General features: G+C 66.9%; 2 protein-coding genes across 4 annotated transcripts; one reads left to right on the top strand and one right to left on the bottom strand.

Annotated features, from left to right (window-relative positions):
* Nucleotides 1-5,124: 5,124 nt before the first annotated feature.
* On the bottom strand, nucleotides 5,125-9,114 carry LOC309598612 (CYFIP-related Rac1 interactor A-like; the record flags this gene model as incomplete). Of its 2 annotated transcripts, none has more annotated exons than XM_082329352.1 (10): nucleotides 5,125-5,188; nucleotides 5,305-5,375; nucleotides 5,596-5,722; nucleotides 5,810-5,889; nucleotides 6,000-6,116; nucleotides 6,235-6,312; nucleotides 6,494-6,630; nucleotides 6,844-6,949; nucleotides 7,027-7,148; nucleotides 9,045-9,114. In XM_082329352.1, 10 exons carry the CDS (start codon nucleotides 9,112-9,114, stop codon nucleotides 5,125-5,127), a joined length of 972 nt encoding a protein of 323 aa, XP_082185478.1. The 2 variants fall into 2 exon arrangements, with proteins under 2 accessions (XP_082185478.1, XP_082185479.1); XM_082329353.1 differs by lacking the exon at nucleotides 9,045-9,114 and adding an exon at nucleotides 7,657-7,736.
* Nucleotides 9,115-18,567: 9,453 nt separating this feature from the next.
* On the top strand, nucleotides 18,568-19,559 carry HPCAL4 (hippocalcin like 4; the record flags this gene model as incomplete). 2 transcript variants are annotated; one of them, XM_082329468.1, is made up of 3 exons in its annotated part: nucleotides 18,568-18,729; nucleotides 18,873-19,088; nucleotides 19,362-19,559. In XM_082329468.1, the coding sequence occupies 3 exons, from the start codon at nucleotides 18,568-18,570 to the stop codon at nucleotides 19,557-19,559; spliced, it is 576 nt and encodes a 191-aa protein (XP_082185594.1). The 2 variants fall into 2 exon arrangements, with proteins under 2 accessions (XP_082185594.1, XP_082185595.1); XM_082329469.1 differs by lacking the exon at nucleotides 18,873-19,088.
* Nucleotides 19,560-21,542: the final 1,983 nt, after the last annotated feature.

Genomic DNA, 21,542 nt, shown 5'->3' with positions numbered 1-21,542 from the left:
CCTAGTTAAAGCTGAATTCCCGGGGGTTTACACTGTGGTTTGGCAGCGGGAACCGGCCCCGCGTTTGAATCGGAGTTGCTGAGCAGCAAATTCCTTGTGCCGCGTCCGCGAGGCAGTTGGTCTCCGCGGTGTCGTTCCTGGAGGACGCGAGCGCCGTCTGCGCCACCGCGCTTCCCGGCGTGCCGCGCTGGGTGAAACCGGGAGGGCCTTTTCCAGGGCGTTTGGGATTCTCCTGGCAAATGCGATCAAGGCAGTTCCTCCTGGGAGGGTTGTGGGCTGGTAGAGCACGATTTTTTCCTTCAGCTGCTTGCCATACGCCATGTGGCAAGAGCCATCTCTCGGGGCACAGCCTGCGAGGGGAAGGGCTGCGTGGGCAGATCTGCCATCACAGGCTCTGGAGGTGCCTGCGCTGGGGGGGATCGGATTAAACCTGCAGTTTGTGTGCCTCAGTGTTGAATTATTTCTGTAACGCTCCGTGGGGTGGCTGCCTTGGGCTGTTCGATAGGGGCGTGGGGTGGCTTGGGAACTCGGACTGAAGGGAATATGCAGGGAAGAGCTGGGAATTTGGGTTAGCTTTTCTCTGCCAGCATCGGACAGAGCTGGGCATCAGCTTTGAAACGCTGGGCACCGCGTTTGTGTTGCTGGGTCTGTCTGCAGCGCCAGCTGAACCTCTTCTCCAGCCCAGACTTGTTTGCCATCCACGCTGACTCAAGCGCGTGTGGATACGGGCTCAGCCCAGCGCTGGAGCAGACGGCCAAGGGGTCGTGGCGTGGAGCCGTGTTCTCCTAACCCGGATGGAGGAGCTGTAGGTGAGGCCGGGTGTAAAGCCCCGTTGTTCGCTGATGTGCTGAGCGTGGTCTCCTGATAGCACGGGCATGTTGAGTCACCTCCCCAGGCCAGGCTGGGAGCGGCGGGGCAGCTCTGTGAATGCGGGGTGGGATTATCTGCTCTGTCTCCTGAGTGCCGTCAGAGGACCATACTCTTAGAAATGGATTTAATGTCCTTAATCGGTTTAATATGAACTTTGTTATCCCCACAGATAAATGTTATTCCTCTACCACAATAGCTGCTAGTCTGCCTGTTCTGGTCAAGAGCCTGCTGCTGACAGGCTGTGCTGCAGCCGCTGTCGGGCAGGGTCTCCCAGGCCTTGCCCCTGCTCCGTGCCGCCCGCTGCGGTGCCCTCGTTCGAGGGCAGCGGCTCCTGGGTTTCTCAGGAGAACCGGGGTCTGTCGTAGTTGCTTCTTCGTGCTGTGGCTGCACCAGGCAACGGAAGGTGGAAGCACGCCCTGATCCTGCAGCAGCGGGAGGCAGGTGAGTTTGCTTTCTCCGAGAGGTAGGGGCTGTCGATGAGGACAGAGGTTTTTATTTATGCAGAGCCAGGGCCAGCATCTCGGCGATGATTCGCTCTCCAAGGAAGAAGCTGGTGTCTGTTGTACCTCTGTTGTTGGAAGGACTCACGGCAGGGACTGGGGTAGAGCTCCTGGCAAGGGTCGCACTGGTTCCTGGCGCCGGCACACGTCGTTCAGCTCCTGCTCCTCTTGCTCTGGGCCTGGCCGGCTCCTGCTGAAGGGACAAACAATGTGAAATCGCTCTCCGGTCCCGGCCAAGACTCGCTGAGAAAGTTGTTGTGGTCTCAGGTTTCAGGCTGCTTCAGTGCCGAGAGGTTTGGGGATGGGGAACGGCACTTGGCTCCATCTGCCCTCCGCTAATCCCCAGACAAACGCAGCTCTTCCATCTGTGCAGCCGGAGCCGCCGAGCCCATCACACCAGCCACTTAATCTAAATGGCTTTGGCCAAAGATAAGGTCATTAATTACACTGGGATTAGAAAACAGTACAGGCCTGGCGTGGCTTGGCTCGCCATCAGTTAAAGTCCTCGGTGCCCTGGCCCGGCTGAGCATCGCAGCTGGAGAGCTTGAGCTGGAAGAGACCCGTGCCCTCGCTGACGGGGCATCGTCCCCGTGGCGCTGCCTGTCCTCGGAGGAGTCCCCTCGCCTGGGCACCGGCATTTTGGCAGGGTGCTGGGGTGGGATCCTGTCCCCGGCCACCGGCAGGGCTGGGCGTTGGTGATGCAGGTCCCAGGGGACAGCCCGGGAGGAGCGCACGCACCGTGGCAGCCAGGGCAGCCCCAATCCTTGCGTCCGGCAGCGAGAGGTACCCAGGCAGCATCCCACCATCTGCCTCCCCAGCACTTGCTGCTTCCAGCCTTCACCAGTCCCTTCCACGGCACCGCATCCAGCTGGGCCCCGACTCCCTGCCCGCGCGGGAAGGTGGGATTGCTGATTGCATCGCTGCCGCCAGCCCCGGAGCTCAAAGCAGCCAAAGCCCCTCTGCTGATCTCAGATCCCACGTCTGTCCGTGATGTTCGAGGACTTGGGTTTGCTTCCATGTTCTCCACCTTTTGGTTCCCTTTTCATACCATGTTTTGGCTGTAAAATGCTCCGATCTGCTCATCCTGTGGGAAATTTCTTATCCGTGCGGTGCTGCCCTTCCCTGGGGTGGGATGTGCCCCGCAAGGTGCTGCGCTGGGGACAGCCGGGGCTGAAGCCAGGGACGCGGCACGAGTTTGGCCTCAGCCCTGCCCTCGTAAGGAAAGGGCAGCACCGCGGGGGGCCGTTACGGGCGGCCGGGCTGCAGCTCTGCGCCAGGAGCCGGCCGGCACCGGGGCACCGTGGCACAGCTGCCATCTCGCCCAGCACCGGTGACCAGCTGGTGTCCGTGCCTGTGTTCGCTGGTGGGTTTAAAGGGTCCGGCTGTCCCTTAACTCCTGTCGGAGGTCCCGGGTGGTGACACTGCCCGGGTCTTCCTGCCCCAGTTCCCACACTGTGGGGACGATCCTGCCCCGGTGCCTTGGACGGGCTGGGGACCGCCTGGGGGATGGTGTCACCTGGGGACGGCGGACACGAGGCAGCTGCAGCCACCGAACCGAGCCACGTCCTGGCCTCATCTTCAGTTTCCAGGTGGGATCGTTGTGCCGGGGAGATTTAACGAAGCCCTGGGTGATGGGCTCAGCAGGAGGGAGCCCTCGGGGTCTGCTTGGGGTCGGCAGGGCTGGCTGGCATCGCTGCCGTCGCAGGGCTGGTGGGCGAAGGTAACTAATGGGGAAACTGAGGCACGGTCGGTGCATGGAGTTGCTCTGAGAGCTGCCGGAGCTGGGAGGAGGGCAGGGTGTTTCGGATCCCGTGGCCCATCCGGTGCCTCGGCGGCATTTCGGGCGGGCTGCGGGGAAGCCGTGTCGCAAGAGCCTAAAAATAAAAGGAGCTGTTGGCCGAGGTTGTGCAAGAGCGTGCGCGTCCCGCGCCATGCGGGAGTTTGGCGGCTTTGGCGGCAAAGCCCGGGTGTGTGCGGCCAGATCCTGGCACCGGGCCCGGGAAATGCCGGTAGCCGACGGGCTGGGGGCTGCCAGGTCCCCCCCCCGCTTTGTCCCCTTCTTGTGCTGCCCGCGAGCCCCCGGGGCTGACGTGGCTGGGGGTGCTGGTGGGTGCCCCTGAAGGTTTGGGGACATGGGGGCTGAGCCGAGCCGCGGTGGGTGGGTGGGCAGGATGGGTGTTCCTGTGTTGGCACCCTGAGCAATTCACTGTGGGGGTCCGGAGCCCAGGGGGCTGCAGGGACCCTCCCCGTGCACCCTCCAGCACACCCCCGAGGCAGCGGTCGTCACCCATTGCACAGGTGGGGAAACTGAGGCACGGGCATGCCACCAGGGAGCCACCCTGCAGGAGGGCTCTGGGGTGCTGGTGTCACACGCGGGGTGCCCGTTGTCCCCCGGCAGTGCGGGGGGCCGTGCGGGGCAGCGAGGGGGGGCCGGCGGCGCTGGCGGCTGCCTGCGGCCGCCTGGCGGGAAAGGCCGCGGGAAGGAGAGCGCCGTCCGGCTGGCGGGACACCAAACCCCGGGGGGCTTGGCCCAGCGCCCCGGGAGCGTGGCCGTGGCGGGGGGAGCCCTGGGGTGGCCCCGTGGCGGGGTGATGCAGCCCCTGCCAAGGGCTGGCGCGGGGCCCTGCGCTGCAGGGTGCCTGTCGGGGCCTCCCCAAGCTTGGGGGGCTGTGGGTGGGGACCGAGGTCGAGTGGGGCCCCTCACGGTGGGGCTGGCACGAGTGGGGGCCGCTGGGGCTGCTTTGTCACGGTGTCACAGGGCCATCTGCCGGCAAAGGCACGGGCCCCGTGGCAGCCCGCCATGGCCTCCAGCAGCCTCCCAGTCCTCCCAGTCTGCAGCTGCTGGGACACTGGGGTAGGAGGGTGCCCTGGATGGGCTGGCTCGGGGGCAGCTGGGGGGGTGGCCCCACCATAGGGGGGCACCCTGGGGGTCAGCCCTGGGCCGTAGTCCCTCCGGGAGCTCCTGGTCACCGGCAGCATCACGATGGGGCTGAGACGTGGCTGGGAGATGGGGCCCCAGGGCGTCACCGAGGGGGAACGTGGTCCCTGGGGGGGTTCAGTCCCTGGGGGGGTTCAGTCCCCGGGGTGTCACGGACAGGGCCACCGAGCCCGCGAGGGCCGGGCACGGTGATCCGGGTGCCTCCAGCCGGTGCGGCGCGGGATGGGACGCAGCAGAGACGGCCCCGCTCCGGCCACGAACAGATTAAATGTCATTTTTATTTCACACCCAAAAAAAAATGTAGAAAAGAAGAGGTGAGTGGAGATTTAATTGCTCATATTAAAAATCTACGAGGTGAGACTGAGCCGCTTCCACCAGAGTCAGTGCAGATCTGCAGGGATGTTTATTCCTCCTCCTCCGCAGCCGGATGCTCGGGGACGAGGATGGGGACGGAGGGGACACTTGCTCCTTTCCCCCCTCCCCAAGGTGCCCCCGTGCCGTGGGCGCTCGCTGCCACCGGCCCCATCGGCGCATCCCTGCCCGGGTCCATCCTGCCCGGCCCCAGCACCCCCGGCGCGGTGTCCCCGCGGTGCCACCCGCACCTTGTGTCCAGTAATTGGGTGCTGATTTGGGGGGTGGGAAAGGGGGGCAGGAGCGTGTGGGGGGTGGCCTCGGGCCATTTCGACTTTTTTTCTGTATTTCTGTGTATTTCTTATTGTCCCTTTTCCCTCTGTACAAAATGAGCGGTATGGTCATGGGCGTAGGTGACGCGGTGACGTGCGCGAGGTCGGGGTGGCTCTGGCAGCCACCCCGCGCTCACTGCAGCAGGGCCCGGATCTGTTTGGACGTGGTGTCGTCGTTGAGGTGCCGAGTGGTGTACCTGGACGGAGAGGGGACGGTCACCCCGCCGCACCCCAACCCGCTCCACCGCCGCCATCCCGCAGCACCGGCGGGGGAGGCCGGCTCCCCGCCGGGTCCCCCGCTCCCCCGGCTCACCTCAGTGCGTTCAGGAGCCCCTCGGTGCTGGTTGAGGGTTGGTCTTTCAAGACTTTGATGCAGCCTTTCATCTGGTGGGGGGAGCGAGAGGGGCAGTGAGCGCCTGGACGTGCCGCGGGGAGCTGCTCCCCTTCCTCCCCATCCTCCTCCTCGGTGCTCGGGGGTTAAGTTCCCCTCTGGACCAGCTCAGACAGAGATGTCCCCACAGGGGACATCCAGGGAGAGGGACCCCCAGGCATCACAGCTGCACTGGGATGAGCGGGACGGCTGTGACCCCCCACGGCCACTCACATCGATCTTGGAGGTCTTCGCGAAGGCCCCCACGGGGTGGACGTGGTCGTAGAGGATGATGACGCCGACCATCACCCGCATGCAGAAGAGGAGGGTCTCGGTGTTGGTGAAGCGGCTCCGGTACTCCCTGCGCCAGGAGAGGGGCCGGCTGAGCCCGGGTGGGCGGCAGAGGGACGCCGGCACCCAGGTGCCCCCCTCCCTGCGGGGTACTCACGGCGTCTCCAGCATCACCCTGCAGACGCAGGCCATGGTGCTCAGGCAGTCGGTCGTGTCCTCGATCGGGAGGGTCTTGTTCTGAAATCCAACGGGTCCCAGCTGCCCTTCTCCCCTCCTAAGCCCCGCATGGTGCCAGGGCTGGACGGGGGCTTCCCCCCGCCCCGAGGGTCCCCCCCGGCCTCGCTCACCTCCGAAACGAACTTGGTGGTGGCATTGCTGAGCGTTTTGAGCATGGGGGTGGCCTCGGCGTAGAAGAGGGACATCCTGTTGGCCATCTCGTTGTTCACCTCGCTCTCCGCGTCCAGCTGCGGGGTGGGATGATGGGGGCCGTTGGGGTGGCTGTCCCCCCCCGCGCCGTCCCCAGTCCTGTGACCCCCTGGGGGAGGCCACCCCGGGGCTGGGGGAACGGCATTGTCCTCTCACCTGCAGGTTGTTAATGCGATTTCGGCTGATGGTCCTTCTGTAGTAGCTGAAGTCGTTCTGGATGGCGGGGTTGGTCATCTGCGGAGGGGAGTCCAGCGTTAGGGGCCGGGGTGGCGGCCACGGCCGGCTCGGTGTGCCTGGGGCGAGCCTCAGGGGGCCCAAGGGACCGCGCTGGCTCACAGCTTTTGCATGGTCCCAGTGTGGGGACCCCGTGGGCTCCCCCCAGCCCTCGTCCCACCCAGGGGGCACGGGGAGGTACCTTGAGCTCATCGAAGCTGAGGGTGAAGTGGAGGATCTCGGCAAACTGTTTGGCTAAGGCTTGCTCCCGCTCGAGGTGCTGGGTTGGGGCGTACGGGGGGCTGGTGAGGGCCTCCAGCAGGCTCCGCAGGGCGTTCTCTGGGGACAAAGCACTGCTCGTCCCCCTCCTGCTCCCGTGCACCTCCCCAGCCCCGGCTGGGGAAACTGAGGCACAGGGCAGCACGGCATCCGCGCCTGAGCACGCCCCATGGCCAGGGCTCCCCCCAGCCTGCCCCGTTCCTGCCTCCAGGGAGGGCTGCGGGATGCAACGGGGGGATGCGGGGAAGGGGGACGGGGGCTCGGGGTGCTCACCCAGCCGCAGGGAGAACTCGTAGAAGCGCTTCAGCTTGGCGACGAGGGGGCAGACAGCGCTCCAGGCCCTCTCCTGCAGCCGCAGGTCCCCGGGGTTCTGGATGGCCTGTGGGGGGGAGAGCGCCGGCGGTGGTCCCAAGCCATGGGGAGTGGGTGGGCAGCGGGTGCCGGGGCTGCACCCACCTCTCGGATCTCCTGCCCAGCGCCCGTGTAGGACTGCAGCTCGGCCAGGACCGCCTGCGCCTCCTCCAGCACGGCGTTCACCTGGTTCCACACCGCCGTCTCGGCCTCTGTCGGCTGCGCATCTGCAGGGCAGCACCCCGGGGAGAGAAACCCGGAGGGCTCTGAGCGGGGCCCCGGGCGGCGAGAGCCGGAGTGGGGTGCCAGCACCCCAACCCCCAGCTCCCCCGCCAGCCCGCAGCCCTTCCTGGCGGGTTTCTCCCCCCGGTCCGTCTCCTTGCCCGAGCTTGAGCCGAGCCGTGGAGGTGGGGCAGGTGGGGGTGAGTCCTGGCTGCCCTGCGACCACGGTCCTGCACACGGGGGTCCCCGAGCAGCCCCCAGCCCCGGGCTGGCCCCAACAGGCTACAAACGGCCCCGGGGAAGAGGTGCAGAGCGATAGCCCCCGGCTGTGGGTCTGCCCCAGCGGCTGCGGCCCCCCCCTCCCCGGGGAGACCCCCGGACGGCAAAGGTGCGGGGAGGACGTCTGGGATGGGCGCGATGCGATGGGCGACAGGTACGAGAACTCAAAATGGCGTGGATGTGAAACTCAGAATAAGTACGAAACAAAAAAGGAAAATAAAAATCCCATCTCACTTTCAAAGTCAAGGAAAAAATTAGGGCCTTGGTCAAGTTCGTTATAAGTCAACACTTTAAGAAGGTTCCCCATGTGAAACCTGCAAGAGAAGAAACAAGAGGAAAAAAGCATGATGGTGAGGTGGTGCTCGGGGAAGAGGTGCTGGGCTGCGGGCAGCGGCCGGCAGCGGCCAGAGCCCCGTCCCCCCGCCGCTGCTCCCCGGGGGCTCGAGGCCCTCCCGGCCGGCTGGCGGTGACCCCGCGGCTGCTCCCGGCCCCGGGGCCGCAGCCTCTTCCCCCCACCCCGATGGTGATGAGCGCTGGCGGATGGGGTGATGGAGAGGAAGGAGCGAAGGGAGGAGAGAGCCGCCGGGCGCCGGCGAGGAGGGCGAAGCGGTGAGCGAGTCCCCAAAGTCTTGGCTATGGGCGTCCCCTCCTCTAGCTGCGGAGCCAGCCCCGAAATGGGGGGTCCTGGGGAGCCCCCATGGCCCCGTCCTGTGCCGGGGAGCTGCAGAGGGGGCTGGAGGCGGGCGAAGGCTGTGCTGCCTCAAAGGACGCACGAGGCTCTGGGAAGGTCCCTCGCTGTGGGAGCGGGGTGGCTGTGTGACCCCAGCCCCGGCTATTTTGGGATGTGCCGGTGCCGGAGGCGGTGCGGTGAGCTGTGCACGGCCGCTCCCCGCCGGGGGCCGGGGCAAGGGCCGGGGCGAGCGGTTGCTGCTGCTCTATTTTTACCCTCCTCGCTCTTGCTCTGAGCTGTGCCCCGGGAGGAAGGCGGGGAGAGGGAGGAAGAGGGGGCCACGGCGCTGTGCTGGGTCTGGCACCTGGCCATGGTGGCCACCATCTCCTGTACGCCCCCGTGTCCAGCCTGGGAGGTCCGCAAGCCACGATGTCCTGTCCCAGTTAGCCCAGGCCGGCGGGAAGCTGGGGCAGGTCCCCTGGGCTGGACTGGGGTCCCCAGTCCCCGTCCCTCTGCACTGCCCCTCCTGGCAGGGCAGGCAGCACCGATCCTTCCCTCCTCCTTCCCTGGCGTCCCCGGCCTCCAGGCTCTCCCCGCCGTGGCGGTGGCAGTGGCCGTGCCACCTGGCCACCCGGCCACCCGGTGCCATCGACTCTAATGACAGCGGGCATGTGCCTTAGGTCCTCGTGGGCCATGTCCTGCTGCTGGGATGTATCCTGCATCCCCGCCACTCAGCCGGGGACATCTCCCCGCGCTTCCAGGGACAGGGCAACTCCTGGGGTCCCGCTCCCCTGCCCCACTCAGCCCTTTGCAGGGCGCGTCCAGGGCTGCCCCGAGGCGCCTGGGGACGCCGGGCTGCTCGGGGACACCGTGCCTGTCCCCATATTCTGGAGAGCAGCCGTGGCAGCGGCCCCAGCCCCCTCCCCGCGCCCGCCCTGCTCACGGGACTTACTTTCAAAATCCAGGAAAAAATGAGGACAGTTTTCTAAATCTTTGCCCAATACCTTTATCAGGTTGCCCATGGCCAGCAGACCTGAGCGAGAGAAACAGAACAGAGTGGAACAGCACCGGCGCCGCCGGCCGGACACCCCGGCACGCCCGAGCCCCCACCGCTGCTGCTGCCGCGGCACCTACCTGCGCCCGTCCCGCCGGGCTCCGCACCCCGCAGCCCCGCTGTCCCCAGCCCGCGCCCTCCCGGCCGGGGCACACGGGTCTGAGCGTCTGCCGAAACGTGGCGGCTCTCCCCGGCCGTTTGCCGAGGCGGGGAGGGAACTGGGGCGCGGGTTTGCGAGCGTCGCGCTTCCTGTGGGCGCCCCTGGCCGCGCCGCCTCCCCCGAGGCGCCCCGGTTCCCCTGCCCGGTTCCCCTGCCCCAGCCACCCGCTCCCGGCCGGGGGCCGGGGGCTGCCCCAGGTGACCCCCGTGGGGTCGTGCCAGTTCCCCTGGGTGACGGGGCTGGGCATCCCCCGTTGACAGGGGAAGACCCCAACTGGGATTTCTGCCCTACAGACCCAGTTTGGGGGTCTGGTGCCTGCGCTGGAGCATCCCGCCCACCCCACGGCCACGGCTCCGGGTCCTTACCTCGGTGCTCGGTGCGGCGGAGGCTACGGCAAGAGCAGGGGCTGTGCCACCCGTCTGAATCACTTCATGGGCCGGCGGGGACCTGCGGGCAGGAGGGCGAGAGGGTCAGGCTGCCCTGCCGGGCACCTCCCCGCCCCGGGGACCCGCCGGTGGGCGACCAGGTGGGGAAGCACGGTGGGACGCTGACTCCCCCCACCCCGGCTCGCAGCCCCGCACGCCACCGCCGGCCTTCACCTTATTTGCCTCAATTATTTTTTTATTGCCAGCAGCCGGTGTCTCTGGGAGCTCGCCAGACATCGGCTGGGCATCCCCTTCCCTCCGCACCCGTCGGGGGACCTGCCAGCTCGGGGACAACCCCGGGGCCCAGCCGTCTATCCCCATCTTCCTTGGAGAGGCCAAGACCCCCCGGGTGGAATTTCCCGGCGCCGCTGGCTGGGTTTGCTCTTTTCCGTGCGCTGCATGAAGATCCCTTTGTGCCGCTGATGAGCTGCAACCCAAATCCCGCAAGCAGCGGGACGCTCCCCTGGTTCCTACGGGGATGGGGGGGTCGGGGTTGGCCCCACGGCATTAGCGGGCTCTGGGAAGCAGCCGCGGGATTCAGCAGGCTGTAATTAAGCGCTTGGGTTTAATTAACATGGCTGGGGAGGGGAGAAAGAGAGCTGGAGGAGACAGCAGCGGCAGGGAGGGACGGGGCTGCTGCCCCCCAGCCCAGTGCTCCCCGTTCAGCCCCAGTGCAGCCCCTCGGCACCAACAGTGATGGCTCTGCCTTCCTCCTCCTCCTCTTCCTCCTGGGCCTGGTAAGCGGTGGCTTTACACTGGGGCTCCATGGGATACACCAGCCCGATGCCAAAGCGCAACCTGCCTTGGGGGAGCCAGGGCACCCAGGTTTCCCACCGCAGACCCCTGCCTCAGTTTCCCCACATGCGGTGGGTGCTTGTACCCTGCGGTGGGGCATAAAGATGCCCAGGGCTGCCCCGGCGCAGTGACCCCGGGGTTCGTCCTGCTGGGTGCTGGGCCATTTTGGAGGGGTACTGGGCCCCGTAGGGTGGTGCTGGGGGTTCCTGGGGTGCCCCCGGCAGCCGGCTGGGTGGGAGACTCGCACCCGCTCCACTCAGGGATTTGCATAAGTGCTGCGATCGGCGTGCGGGCATCCTCGTGCCCGTGCTGCGGTTGTCCTTGACGGGCAGCTTGGGGCTGGGATTTGTCACTGCTGAACTCTGCCTGTGCCCAGGGAGGGGGCACAGACGCGTCCCTGTGGTCCCCGGCGTGGGGATGCCCTGGCACGAGGCCTGAGCCGTGGCACGGGGGTTCGGGGCCGGGTGGGAGGATGGGGATCACTGCAGCCCCCCGGTCTGGCGGGGCAGCTCTGCTTGGGGTTCTGCGCCTGATTTGTACCGTTTCCCTGGCCCAGGTGCCTACGCCCCATGGTGGCCCTTGTCCCTGGGAGCCACGACACGTCACCCCCCAGGTGGCCTTCGAGGAGGGCAAGGGACTCCCTCCATCGTGGGCTGCCCATTGCCATGACACCAAACGGGGGGAGCTGCGCACCCCAAACCCACCAGGAAAGGCGCCCCATCCCAGGACCGCTCCCGCAGAGGGGTGCGCTGCCGGAGGAGGGCTGCCCGCGAGGGGCGCGGGGCTGGAGGCAGCGGGGTCCCCCCCAGCCACACCCGAGGTGGCCCCGGGTTTTGTCCCTCCCTGCGGTGGCCTCCCCGCGCCCCAGCCCTGCTCCGGCACCTGCTCCCCTCCCTGCTCCGCCGCCTCTTCCCGCTCCCCCCGAGCACCCTGCCCCACGGGGACCCCTCCATGGGGACATCCCAGCCGACCGAGTAAAACCCCCCCTCCTGCTCCAGGCAGGGCCAAATCCTGCACCCAGGAGCATCGCTCCCCCCCAGCTGGCGGTGCCCAGGCTGGCCACGCCGAAGAGGCAGCAGTGCCCCCGGATCAGGCCATCCCCGTGTCACCTGGGGCCGTTTTGGGGCTGTGCCCCTTTTCCACCGGCGCAGCATTGCTGTGGGCACCGCAGCTTGGTGCAGCGCCGCACCCCCGGCCAGGGGCTGGGTCCCCCTTCCCCTTGGCTCAGCTCTGCACCCCACGGCCCCCCCCGCCCCCTGGGTGCCCGCTGGGTGCTGGGTCCGGTGCCCACCGCCGCCACCGAGCCCCTCCTGCCGCTGCCCCCCGCCCATGGCCACGCCGGCATCGCTGCAGCCGTCGCAGGGTCGGACGCGCGGTGCCTGGAGGATTTTTCACGGGGGGGCACCTTATCCTGGGAACCCGGGTGCCCGGGCCAGATCCTGCCCCAGGATGAGCCAGGGCACCCCCAGCCCTGCCCAGGGTGGGGTTGGGGTTTCCCGGGGCTGTCACCCCCCCAGCTTGGGGACCTCCCTGGCTAGAGGGAGACGTGAGCCCCCCACGGGGCCGGCGGGGGGCTGGGGGGCTCCCCTCTGCCTTGCTGCGGCTGCAGGCGAGCGGCAGGATTTACCGCAGGGCTGCCAGGGAACGGAGCCGCAGCACCCAGTCGGCGCGGGCGAGCACCCAGCCGTGCACCCGCACCCACCCAGGGCCACCGCGGGGCTGCAGCATCCCCGGGGGGGGGGGAGCTGCACCCACCCCATCACCCCCAGTCCTGGGAGCACCCAGCAAGCGTTGGGTGCACCGGACTGGGGGTCCAAAGGGAGACAGGGACCCCTGCGAGGGGCCACTACCGGTTTGGGTCCCCGGGGGAGACAGCCAGCGCCTGCCACAGCCCCCCCCGCCCCACTCTCAGGCCTGGTGGCATCCCTGTCCCTGTCCCCTGTGCTCACCGTGGCGGTGGGGAGCTGGAGGCGTGGGCAGGCGGTGGCCACTGCCGGGTGTCTGCGGATGCTGCCGGAGCGCGGGGTGCCAGGGAAGAGCCGCCCGCCGTGTGCGTGAGCCGCCCTGCGCCAGCTGCCGAATGCACCACAAAGACCACCATAGCCCCCCGGCCCCCCCCATGCCACTGGTGACGGTGACGTCTCAAGTGTGAGGAAGATGGGGATGCTTAACCCCCTGCGTGCCGACCGGCAAACCTCTGCGGCCTGCCTGGGAAGGGCTCTGGGTCCCACCGGGGTGCCGCTCCCTGGTTTTGGGGGACACGGTGACACCGAGCGGGTCCCTGTGCCCCCCCCGGTGGAGCCAGCCCCGCTCAGCCCCAGCAGCCCGAGCGCCCGCAGCCCACTCTGAGAAGGGGGAGGGACCCCCCAAATTTTCCTTTGCTCCTGCCCCAGCCCATGGACGGCAGCGCTTCCCCCCGGCCCCCCTCTCCGGGAGGGGGTCAGCCACTGAACGTGCCCGGTGCCACTGCCACGGGGCCAAACCAGGCGCATGCCCCGGGAGCCCCGTTTCGGCAAGGTCCCCCCTCGCCTCTCCCCGGACCGGGGCCGGGAGGGGTTTGGATGGCTCCCGCTGGCGCAGAGCTGTTCCCCCAGGGGTGATGCTCTGCTTGGGGAGGTAGGAAGCAGGTGGGGAGCCCCAAAATTGGAGTATTTCTGCTTTTCCACCCTGCACCCCCTTTTCCCAGGCCAGCGCTGGACATCACGGCAGGGACATCAAGAAGGACCCCCAGCGTTGTGGTCACCCCAGGTCTGGCTCGCCCAGCAGCACCCAGAGGTGTCCTCCAGGGACACGGTATGGGTGACAGCAGCTCCTTGCTCCCTTACCATAGCATTTCTGCGCAGCAAAGCACGGCACGGGTGCCCAGCCTACAGCACCCCGATGCCAACCAGGGCACCTGGCACCAAGCCTTGGCCCTGGGGCACAGCGGGCAGGGAAGGGACCTGCTCTGGGGTGGCGAGCGGCTGGGGAGCGGCTGAGGCTGCTGGTGACGATACGCGGCTCGAAGGGAGGGAGCGGCAGAAGAAATGAGCAAGCGAGTGAGAACCCCCCGTTTTGATCCAAAACTCTCTGCAAACCGCAGCTCAACCCCAACCGCTGCCCACGGCGGGGCTGGCACTGGGTTCCCCTGGCCACACATGCCTGTGGATGTGCCACCCGCAGAGGGGCTGTGCCAAGGGAGAAGCCACCTGGAGCCCATCCCAACGTCCCGGTGTGTGCCCATGGCCCACCAGTCCCATGCTCGGGCCGTGTGGCTGCTGCCCAGCGTGGCACTGGAAAATGGGAGATTTTGTGGGGTTGTGCTGCCCGTGAGCACTGTGTACTCTCCCGAAGGGACGGTGTCCGTGTCCGTCCCCAGCCCTGCCCAGCTGACCCCACCTGGGGTGACGGGTCCTGCCCAGGACCGTGTCGTGGGAGAGGAGCATGGGGGGCACGGAGGGGCTGGCCAAGCCGCTGGCACCCCGAGCACCGCCGGTGTCACAGCCGGACGATCTGGCGGTGTAGCAGGACGAGGGCTGTCGGGAAGCCAGGGTGAGCGATGGTGACTCCTGCTCCCCACAGCTCCCAGCAGTCGCGGGGGGCCGATCCGGCTGCAGCACGCAGGGCAGCGGGGGGCTGTGGCTGCGGGGTCCCCCCCGTTGGGCACAGCCCCCCAGGCCGTGCTGGTGCAGCCCGTAGCCGCTGGGGGAAGCTGCAGCCCTTTGCATTCGGCAGCGTCGCTGGATACCGGGGTTTTTGGGAACCGGTGAGGCCCTGGCAGCTCTGGCACCCTGGGGACCCCAGGGCCGGGAGCTGGGGTGCTGCTGCTGCAGGAGCGGGGAGCGAAGGGCTGCCACGGAGCCAGCGCCGTCTGCAGAGCCGGTGTCCCCCGCCCTGGACAACCTCGTGCCCCCTCTGCGATCCCAGGGCCAACCTCCCAGTTGAGCCTGGGCTCACGTTAGGGCTTGGGGTGCCCCAATCTGGGTGCTGGGCTCAGCCGGGTGCTCCAGCCCGTGTGCTCGGGGCCACCAGTGCAGCCAGCCCCGCAAGAGCCCGGGCACCTCCCCAGCACCGGGACTCGGGGTGTCGCAGCCGCAAAAATGTGAACACCCCAGTACCCCACAACCGCCCGTGTCCCCATCCCCAGGGCGTCCCTGTCGCACCCCCAGCCTGGCGCTCCCCCGCCTCTTCCAGCCGCCCCCTGCCCCTTCAGCATACCCCGTCCCATGAGCTGAGCTGCGCCGGTCTCAGCCCGGGCAGCCATGCTGCTTCAATTAAGCCCTCATTAATTTTTCAGTCCCCCTGCGCACCCTGCGTGTGGGCGGTTTGCACTGGCGCTACCCCCTTCTCTACTTAAGCGTGTAAGAACCGGCGGTGGGCTGCCCGGCCGGCACGGGGGGCTCATCGCCCCGCGCTGTCGGGGAGGCTCATGGAGCGGCTCTGAGGCCAGACAGAGCCACGGGCCCAGCGCCCGGCGGAGGCTGCTGGAGTGACTCGAAAGCCATGGGGCTGAATCGCCCCAGCCCGGGTGGGGACCCAGCCCCGGACAGGGGCATGGCGCAGGGATGCCACGTCCAGCCATGGGGGGTCCCAGCCCTCCTGCCCCCAGGGCGGGCGGGTGATGGATCCCTGCAGCCCCAGGGCATAGACACAGCTGCAAATATTTGTGTCTTTTTGTAAAGCAGCCCCCTCTCGCCTCCGGCTGGGGCAGTTTCTGCAGCTTCATGCAGCCACCTCCGCAGCCAGGGTGGGCGCACCCGAGAGCAGGGCTGGGCCGGGGGATGCTGAGCCATGGGAAGGGCAGAACACCCCATGGCACCCCACAGCCCCACTGGGGACCGGGATGGGGACCAGCCCTGGCTGGATGGAGATTTCATCCCGGCTCAGTGGCCACCAGCTGCAGCAGGGCTGCTGTGGCAGCCCGGGTGGCACCGGGATCACAGCGGGATGGCCAAGGTCACCGGGAAGAGCCACCAGCAATCGCCATGGAAACACTCCACGTTTGGTTCTGGAGATCAGAGCGGTTTTCCTGGCCCTTTCCCCTCTGCGCTTCAGCTGCGGCTCTGCCAAGCAAGGTGCCCCGGCGTCCCCTCGGTGCAGGCAGCGTGGGGCCCGGCGCTGGGTGCCTGGCAGGGGGACGCAGGCAGCGTGGCCCCTGCCAGCCCTGACGCACACCAAGGGAAGGGGGTTTTGGGGTGCTTTGGCATCAGCTGCCAGCAGGGACAGGAGCCAGAGGCGGGTGAGTGGGGCAGAGTGAGGAGGAAGCAGGGAAGCAGCAGCAGAGAGTGGCAGGAGAGGCAGGGAGCGCAGGGGGGCTCTGCTCAAGACTGGGGACCAGGGAGGCACCTCCAGGCAGGCAGGGCCGGCAGCACCCCTGATGCTGAACCCAGCATCCCCTGCATCCCACTGCCAGCATCCCCCCTGCATCCCAGTCCCAGCACCCCCTGCATCCCAGTCCCAGCACTCCCTGCATCCCACTGCCAGCATTCCCCCTGCATCCCACTGCCAGCATCCCCCCTGCATCCCAGTCCCAGCACCCCCTGCATCCCAGTCCCAGCACTCCCTGCATCCCACTGCCAGCATTCCCCCTGCATCCCACTGCCAGCATCCCCCCTGCATCCCAGTCCCAGCATCCCCCCTGCATCCCAGTCCCAGCACCCCCTGCATCCCAGTCCCAGCACCCCCTGCATCCCAGTCCCAGCACTCCCTGCATCCCACTGCCAGCATCCCCCCTGCATCCCAGTCCCAGCACCCCCTGCATCCCAGTCCCAGCATCCCCCTGCATCCCACTGCCAGCATCCCCCCTGCATCCCACTGCCAGCATCCCCCCTGCATCCCAGTCCCAGGATCCCCCCTGCATCCCAGTCCCAGGATCCCCCCCACCATCCCCTCCACGTTCCCCTCCAGCATCCCCCCAGCATCCCAGTGCCATTGCCCCTCCCAGCATCCCAGTACCCCCCCACCCAGTACCCCACCTCGAACACCCCTGCGGCCCCACCCGCTTGATTGACAGCGCTCCCAACCAATGGGCGAACGCTGCCGCCGGGGGGGGGGCGGGCGGCCCGCGGCTACAAGAGGGGCGGGAGCGGCGTGGGGGGAGCCGGCGGCCTGGACCGCGGCCCCTCCGGCACCGGCACCGGCTCCGTGCCCCGCCGAGCCGCCGCCTGCCCGCGCCGCCCGACAGGTAAGGGCCGGCGGGGCCGGGACCCGGTTCCCCCCGCGCCGGGACCCGGTTCCCCCCCCCCGCCGGGACCCGGTTCCCCGGTGCGGAGCTCCCGTCGGGGCGGGTGCCGGGAGCCGCGCTGCTCCCGGGAGCCGGTTCCAGCGGGTGTCGGGGCCGGTGACCCCGAGCTGCCCCCCGGGTGGGCAGAGCAGCCCCCGCACCCACGGGTGCTGCTGCCCCCACCCCGGCCGCCCCTTCCAGCCCCTGCGCCCCTTCCCGGCTCCCCAGGGTGCCGATCCGTCGGGGTGGTGCTGGAGGCTGGGTGCCCTGCGCTGCCCAGGGTGCAGCCCCGGGGGGGGACACCCGTAGCGACCCCCCTCTGCCCTGCTTTGGGACCGGCAGCCGGTGACCAACGATGATACCGGCGCTCTGAGACAAGGGGTTCGTGCCAAGCGCGGGGTGGCCCTTCTGGCTGCTGGCCCCAGCAGCCGTCCCTGCCCTCCCCTGCCCTGGCGTGGCCCGTGCTGGGTCCTGCTGAGAAAGGGGAATCGAGGTCTGCGGACCAAAGGCTGCTGCTCTTGAGTCCTGGCCTCTTTGAGGGCTTTGCTTGCAGGATAAGGTGTGGTGCTTCCAGCAAAGGGCCTCGTTGCTGTTCCCTTATGGGAAAAGCTGCCCCTTGTGCCGGCGAGAGGGTCCATCCACCTGCCAGCGCGGCTGGTGGGAGCTGCGGGAGGACACGGGCACGGCACACGGCGGGGATGAATCGGTCCCTGTGGGTTAGAGCCGGACTGCGGTGCCGGGAGGGCTCATGTAGCTCCGCAGCTGAGCTGGCGATCACTGGGGAAGTGTTGTGCTCCGTGGGCGTCCGGACATTTCCTCGGCTCCGGCTGCCGAAGGGTGGTGGGTTAAGCGCTGCCGCGGCAGACGGTGACAGATGCTGGTGGGATGATGGGGCAGGAAGGAACCTCTGCCTGCGGGATGAGCTGGGAGCGGGAGGAGCTGGGAGCACGAGGAGCCCCACATTGCTGCGGGGGGAGGCTGTGCCCATCCCAGGGTACCCCCATGTCCCCCAAGCCCACACGGCCAGGAAATCAGATGCTCGGAAGGGAGATGGTGCTTGGTCGGGCTCCAGGTGAACTTCTACTCAACTTTCCGGAGAGAGAAGCTCCAGGAGCTCTCGGCAAACCATCTGCTGCTCGGGCTGAGCGGCGCCGGCAGCCAAGGCTGCGTGGGAGCGGGCACGGCGTGTATCGGAGCAGCTCCGCGTCCTGCCCACGCAGTGCGGGCTTGCCAGCGCTCCAGCGCACCACGCTGCAGGCAGCCCCGCGGCGGAGGGGTGCCTGGCCACGGACCCCGTCCTCACCGAGGGCTGCCCAGGAGCGGGTCGGGCATCGCTGTGGCCGGCTGGGTGCTGCAGGTCAGATGGTGCCAGTGAGGTTTTTCCCTGCTTTAATGGCAGACTCGTCTTACCTCTTCTTTGTCCCATCCTCACGGAGGGCAGCTGGACATCACGGCCAGGTAAAGGCCATGTGAGGAGTTCTGGGTCTTCAGTTGCTTTTTGAGTGGTTTTCTGCAGCCCGAAGGGAGCCAGCCTAGGAGATGGGGGGGCTGAAGGTGGTGCCGCTGGCTGCACTGCCGGGCTGCCCCAGGGCCAGATCCTGCACTTCTCCAGCAGCAAGCGCCACAGCTGAGCACGGGCACCAAGCCCGTCCCCAGTGCCACAGTCGCTGTCCCAGCATTTGATGGTGCACGGCACCCGTCAGCCGGGTGGATCAGCTCTAGCGTGGGGAAGAGGCACGCGGGGTCGGCCAGCTGCCGGGGTGGAGGGGGGCCTGGGAGCACCAGCCCCCCCCGTGCCCGGTGTGTGGGAGCCGTGCGTTTTCCCTCCCAGGCGCAGCCATGGGCAAGCACAGCAGCAAGCTGGCGCCGGAGATGCTGGATGACCTGGTAAGGAGCACGGAGTTCAGCGAGCAGGAGCTGAAGCAGTGGTACAAGGGCTTCCTCAAGGACTGTCCCACCGGCATCCTCAACCTGGAGGAGTTCCAGCAGCTCTACATCAAGGTGGGCTCCAGCCGGGGGCCCAAGTGCTGCCTGCGGGGCTGGAGCACCCTGCTCCTGCTGGGGCAAGGGTGCTGCTTCGGGTGCAGCCTCCACACTGAGCTCCCCCTCCCCATTTCGATCTCTCTCTTCTCTCCTCCCTGCAGTTCTTCCCCTACGGAGATGCCTCCAAGTTCGCCCAGCATGCTTTCCGCACCTTTGACAAGAACGGTGACGGGACCATCGACTTCAGGGAGTTCATCTGTGCCCTGTCTGTCACCTCCAGGGGCACCTTTGAGCAGAAACTCAACTGGGCCTTTGAGATGTACGACCTGGATGGGGATGGGAAGATCACGCGCTTGGAGATGCTGGAGATCATTGAGGTACGGGTGCTTAAAATCAGCAGGGTGGCTTGCTTTTTCCAGGCTTTTCACAGCTATTGGGTCCCTTTTGGCACCAAAGAATGAGTTTTCCTGCCCAGAGCCTTGTCTGAAAGGTACCCGGCGTGCACCTGACTGTAGCTGTGCAGCTGCATAGCTTGTGCCAGCAGCTAACTGGGTCCTAGCAGAGCAACAATCCTGTCCCCTGCCTTGTCCTGGGACCTTCTGCCCATCCGACATTCCTGCTCTGATACTTTGCTTCTTTTCTTGCTCCAGGCCATTTACAAGATGGTGGGGACTGTGATCATGATGAGGATGAACCAAGATGGGCTGACGCCTCAGCAGCGTGTTGACAAGATCTTCACAAAGATGGACAAGGACAAGGACGACCAGATCTCCCTGGAGGAGTTCAAGGAGGCAGCGAAGAGCGACCCCTCCATCGTCCTCCTCCTGCAGTGCGACATGCAGAAATAGAGCCCTGGGGGCTCATCGCTGGACTGGCTGCAGCCAACCTCTGCTCCCCGTGATGGTTTCCATCCCATTTTGTGCTGAGTTCCCCCCGTGCCCGCTCGGCCCCAGGCGTGAGCCATGCTCCATCCCTCCTGCCACCCGTCTGCCTCCGCTCCCGGCTGCGTCCTGGGCAGCCCACAGTCCATGGGCTGTAGCTCTCCCTTGATGGGGAGAGCCTGCGCTGGGTATTGCCGGCTTGAGGTTACCCCCAAATCAACCCTCTCCCATCCTGGAGCTGGACTCCCTGCAGCCAGTGGCGAGTGTCCTGGCTGCCAGGGCCAACTCTTCCCATGTCCCTGCTGCTTTCCTCCTGCTTTCCCCCACTGCTCTGCCTGGCCCGTTCCCTGATCCTAACTGAAACCAGCTCTTTCCCCTTTCCGCTGTTCCCCCCCTCATTGCTTGTGATGCCTCCAGGGAGGCTGAAAAGTCCCAAGTCCTGGCCCTGGGCTCTCCTTCGCTGGCAATTCCCTGCAAGGCTGCCCAGAGGGGCCAGGGCTGGCCCCAGGGTGCTGGGGAGCTCAGGCAGGGTGCTGCACCCTCCCTGAGGGCTTGCTGCCTTGGCTCCCTCTGCCTGGCTTTAGCTTTTCCACCTCTGCTTTTGCTGCTGGGAATGGCCAGGGTTGGTCAGGGGACTTTAGGGGAGAGCAGAAGCATCCGAGGCCACCCCTGGATGTGGCCAGTGTCTGATCCCAGAAGCCACCTTCCACCCCACCACCTGTGTGAGCTGGCAGAGCAAGTGGGTGACCTCCGCAACTGCCCCGGCAGCATCTTGGATGCTTTGTGGAGTTTCTGGCCTTCCTGGATATTGAGGTGGTGCCCGGGGTCCCACACTGAAGGCAGGGGCTGCCCGACTCCTCCATGGGCTGCCCTGGGGCAAGGTTGGGAGTGTGGGTGTCGAAGGCATGTCCTGGTGCTGCTCCCGGTGTGTGACACCACTGTGGGGACGGGTGGGTCCTGGACTGGGGCTGTGGAGAGGTGTGGATGGGTCCTGTACCTGCTGAGCCTCCAGGCAAGGCTCGGAGGCCACAAGAAACATGTCTGTCTCCTTCCTCCCCCCATCCCAGCCTGCTGCCTCCGTCCCTCCTGCCCCAGGACAGGAATATTGTCACAGATCGGTATTTAGTCTGCACGTTGTGGTGTTGATGACTGTAATATCTGTTAGGAGATGGTGAAGTCGTTATCTATTTTTTTAATGGAAAAATAAACTGTCCCCCACGTGTGCTGTTCCCCCCGCATGGCTTATCGGGGGGCAGCTGGCTGCTGCAGCGATGGGGAGAGCGAGATGGCAACGCTGCGCTCCTGAGCATCGCTTAAGGGGCTCATCTGAGCCTGTGACGCTCCAAGGGATGGAGAAGACCTTGGGGCCAGTGCGGTGGGGCGCAGCCTGGGAAGCCTTGAGGATGGGTGGAAATGTAACTCTTCAGCCATGCCAGTGGCTTTGGGGAAGGGAATGTTACCTTTTTTTTTCTGGGGAGGGATAGGGCCAGCCATCCCTGGTCTGTGCTGGAAATAGGTCTGTGTCAACTAGGAGCCTGGACCCTGGCTGTTCCTTTCACCCAGGGCTGGGCATAGCCAGAGGACGTGGTGGCTTTGTCCTGGGCCCCATCCCAGCACCATCAGCAACTGGGACCTGCTATCGCTGTGTCTTTGTCCTTCTTCTCAGCCTCCTCTTCTCCACCCCCATCTTCCCTGTGCATATTTTCCTCTGGCCTTTCTTCTCCAGCAGCAGCCTGCAGAGGCAGTGGCTGTTGCTAAGGAGCTCTCACCAACTTTAAATACTCCTCTGTGGTTAATCAGGCAGGGCTGGCTCCCGGCTGGGAGCCCCGCTGCGCGGTGCTGCTCACCCCGGCCTGCCTGGCTCCAGCCTGCGGGAGGGTGCGTGGCTCGGCTGCACCTCGCCTGTCCTGCAGCAGCCAGCACCTGAGCACGGAGCTGGGAGGATGCCAA

The sequence above is a fragment of the Platalea leucorodia genome (assembly GCF_965183815.1).
Source record: "Platalea leucorodia genome assembly, chromosome: 18".
In the NCBI taxonomy this organism is placed as follows: domain Eukaryota; kingdom Metazoa; phylum Chordata; class Aves; order Pelecaniformes; family Threskiornithidae; genus Platalea; species Platalea leucorodia.
This window is presented reverse-complemented; position numbering and strand designations above follow the sequence as displayed.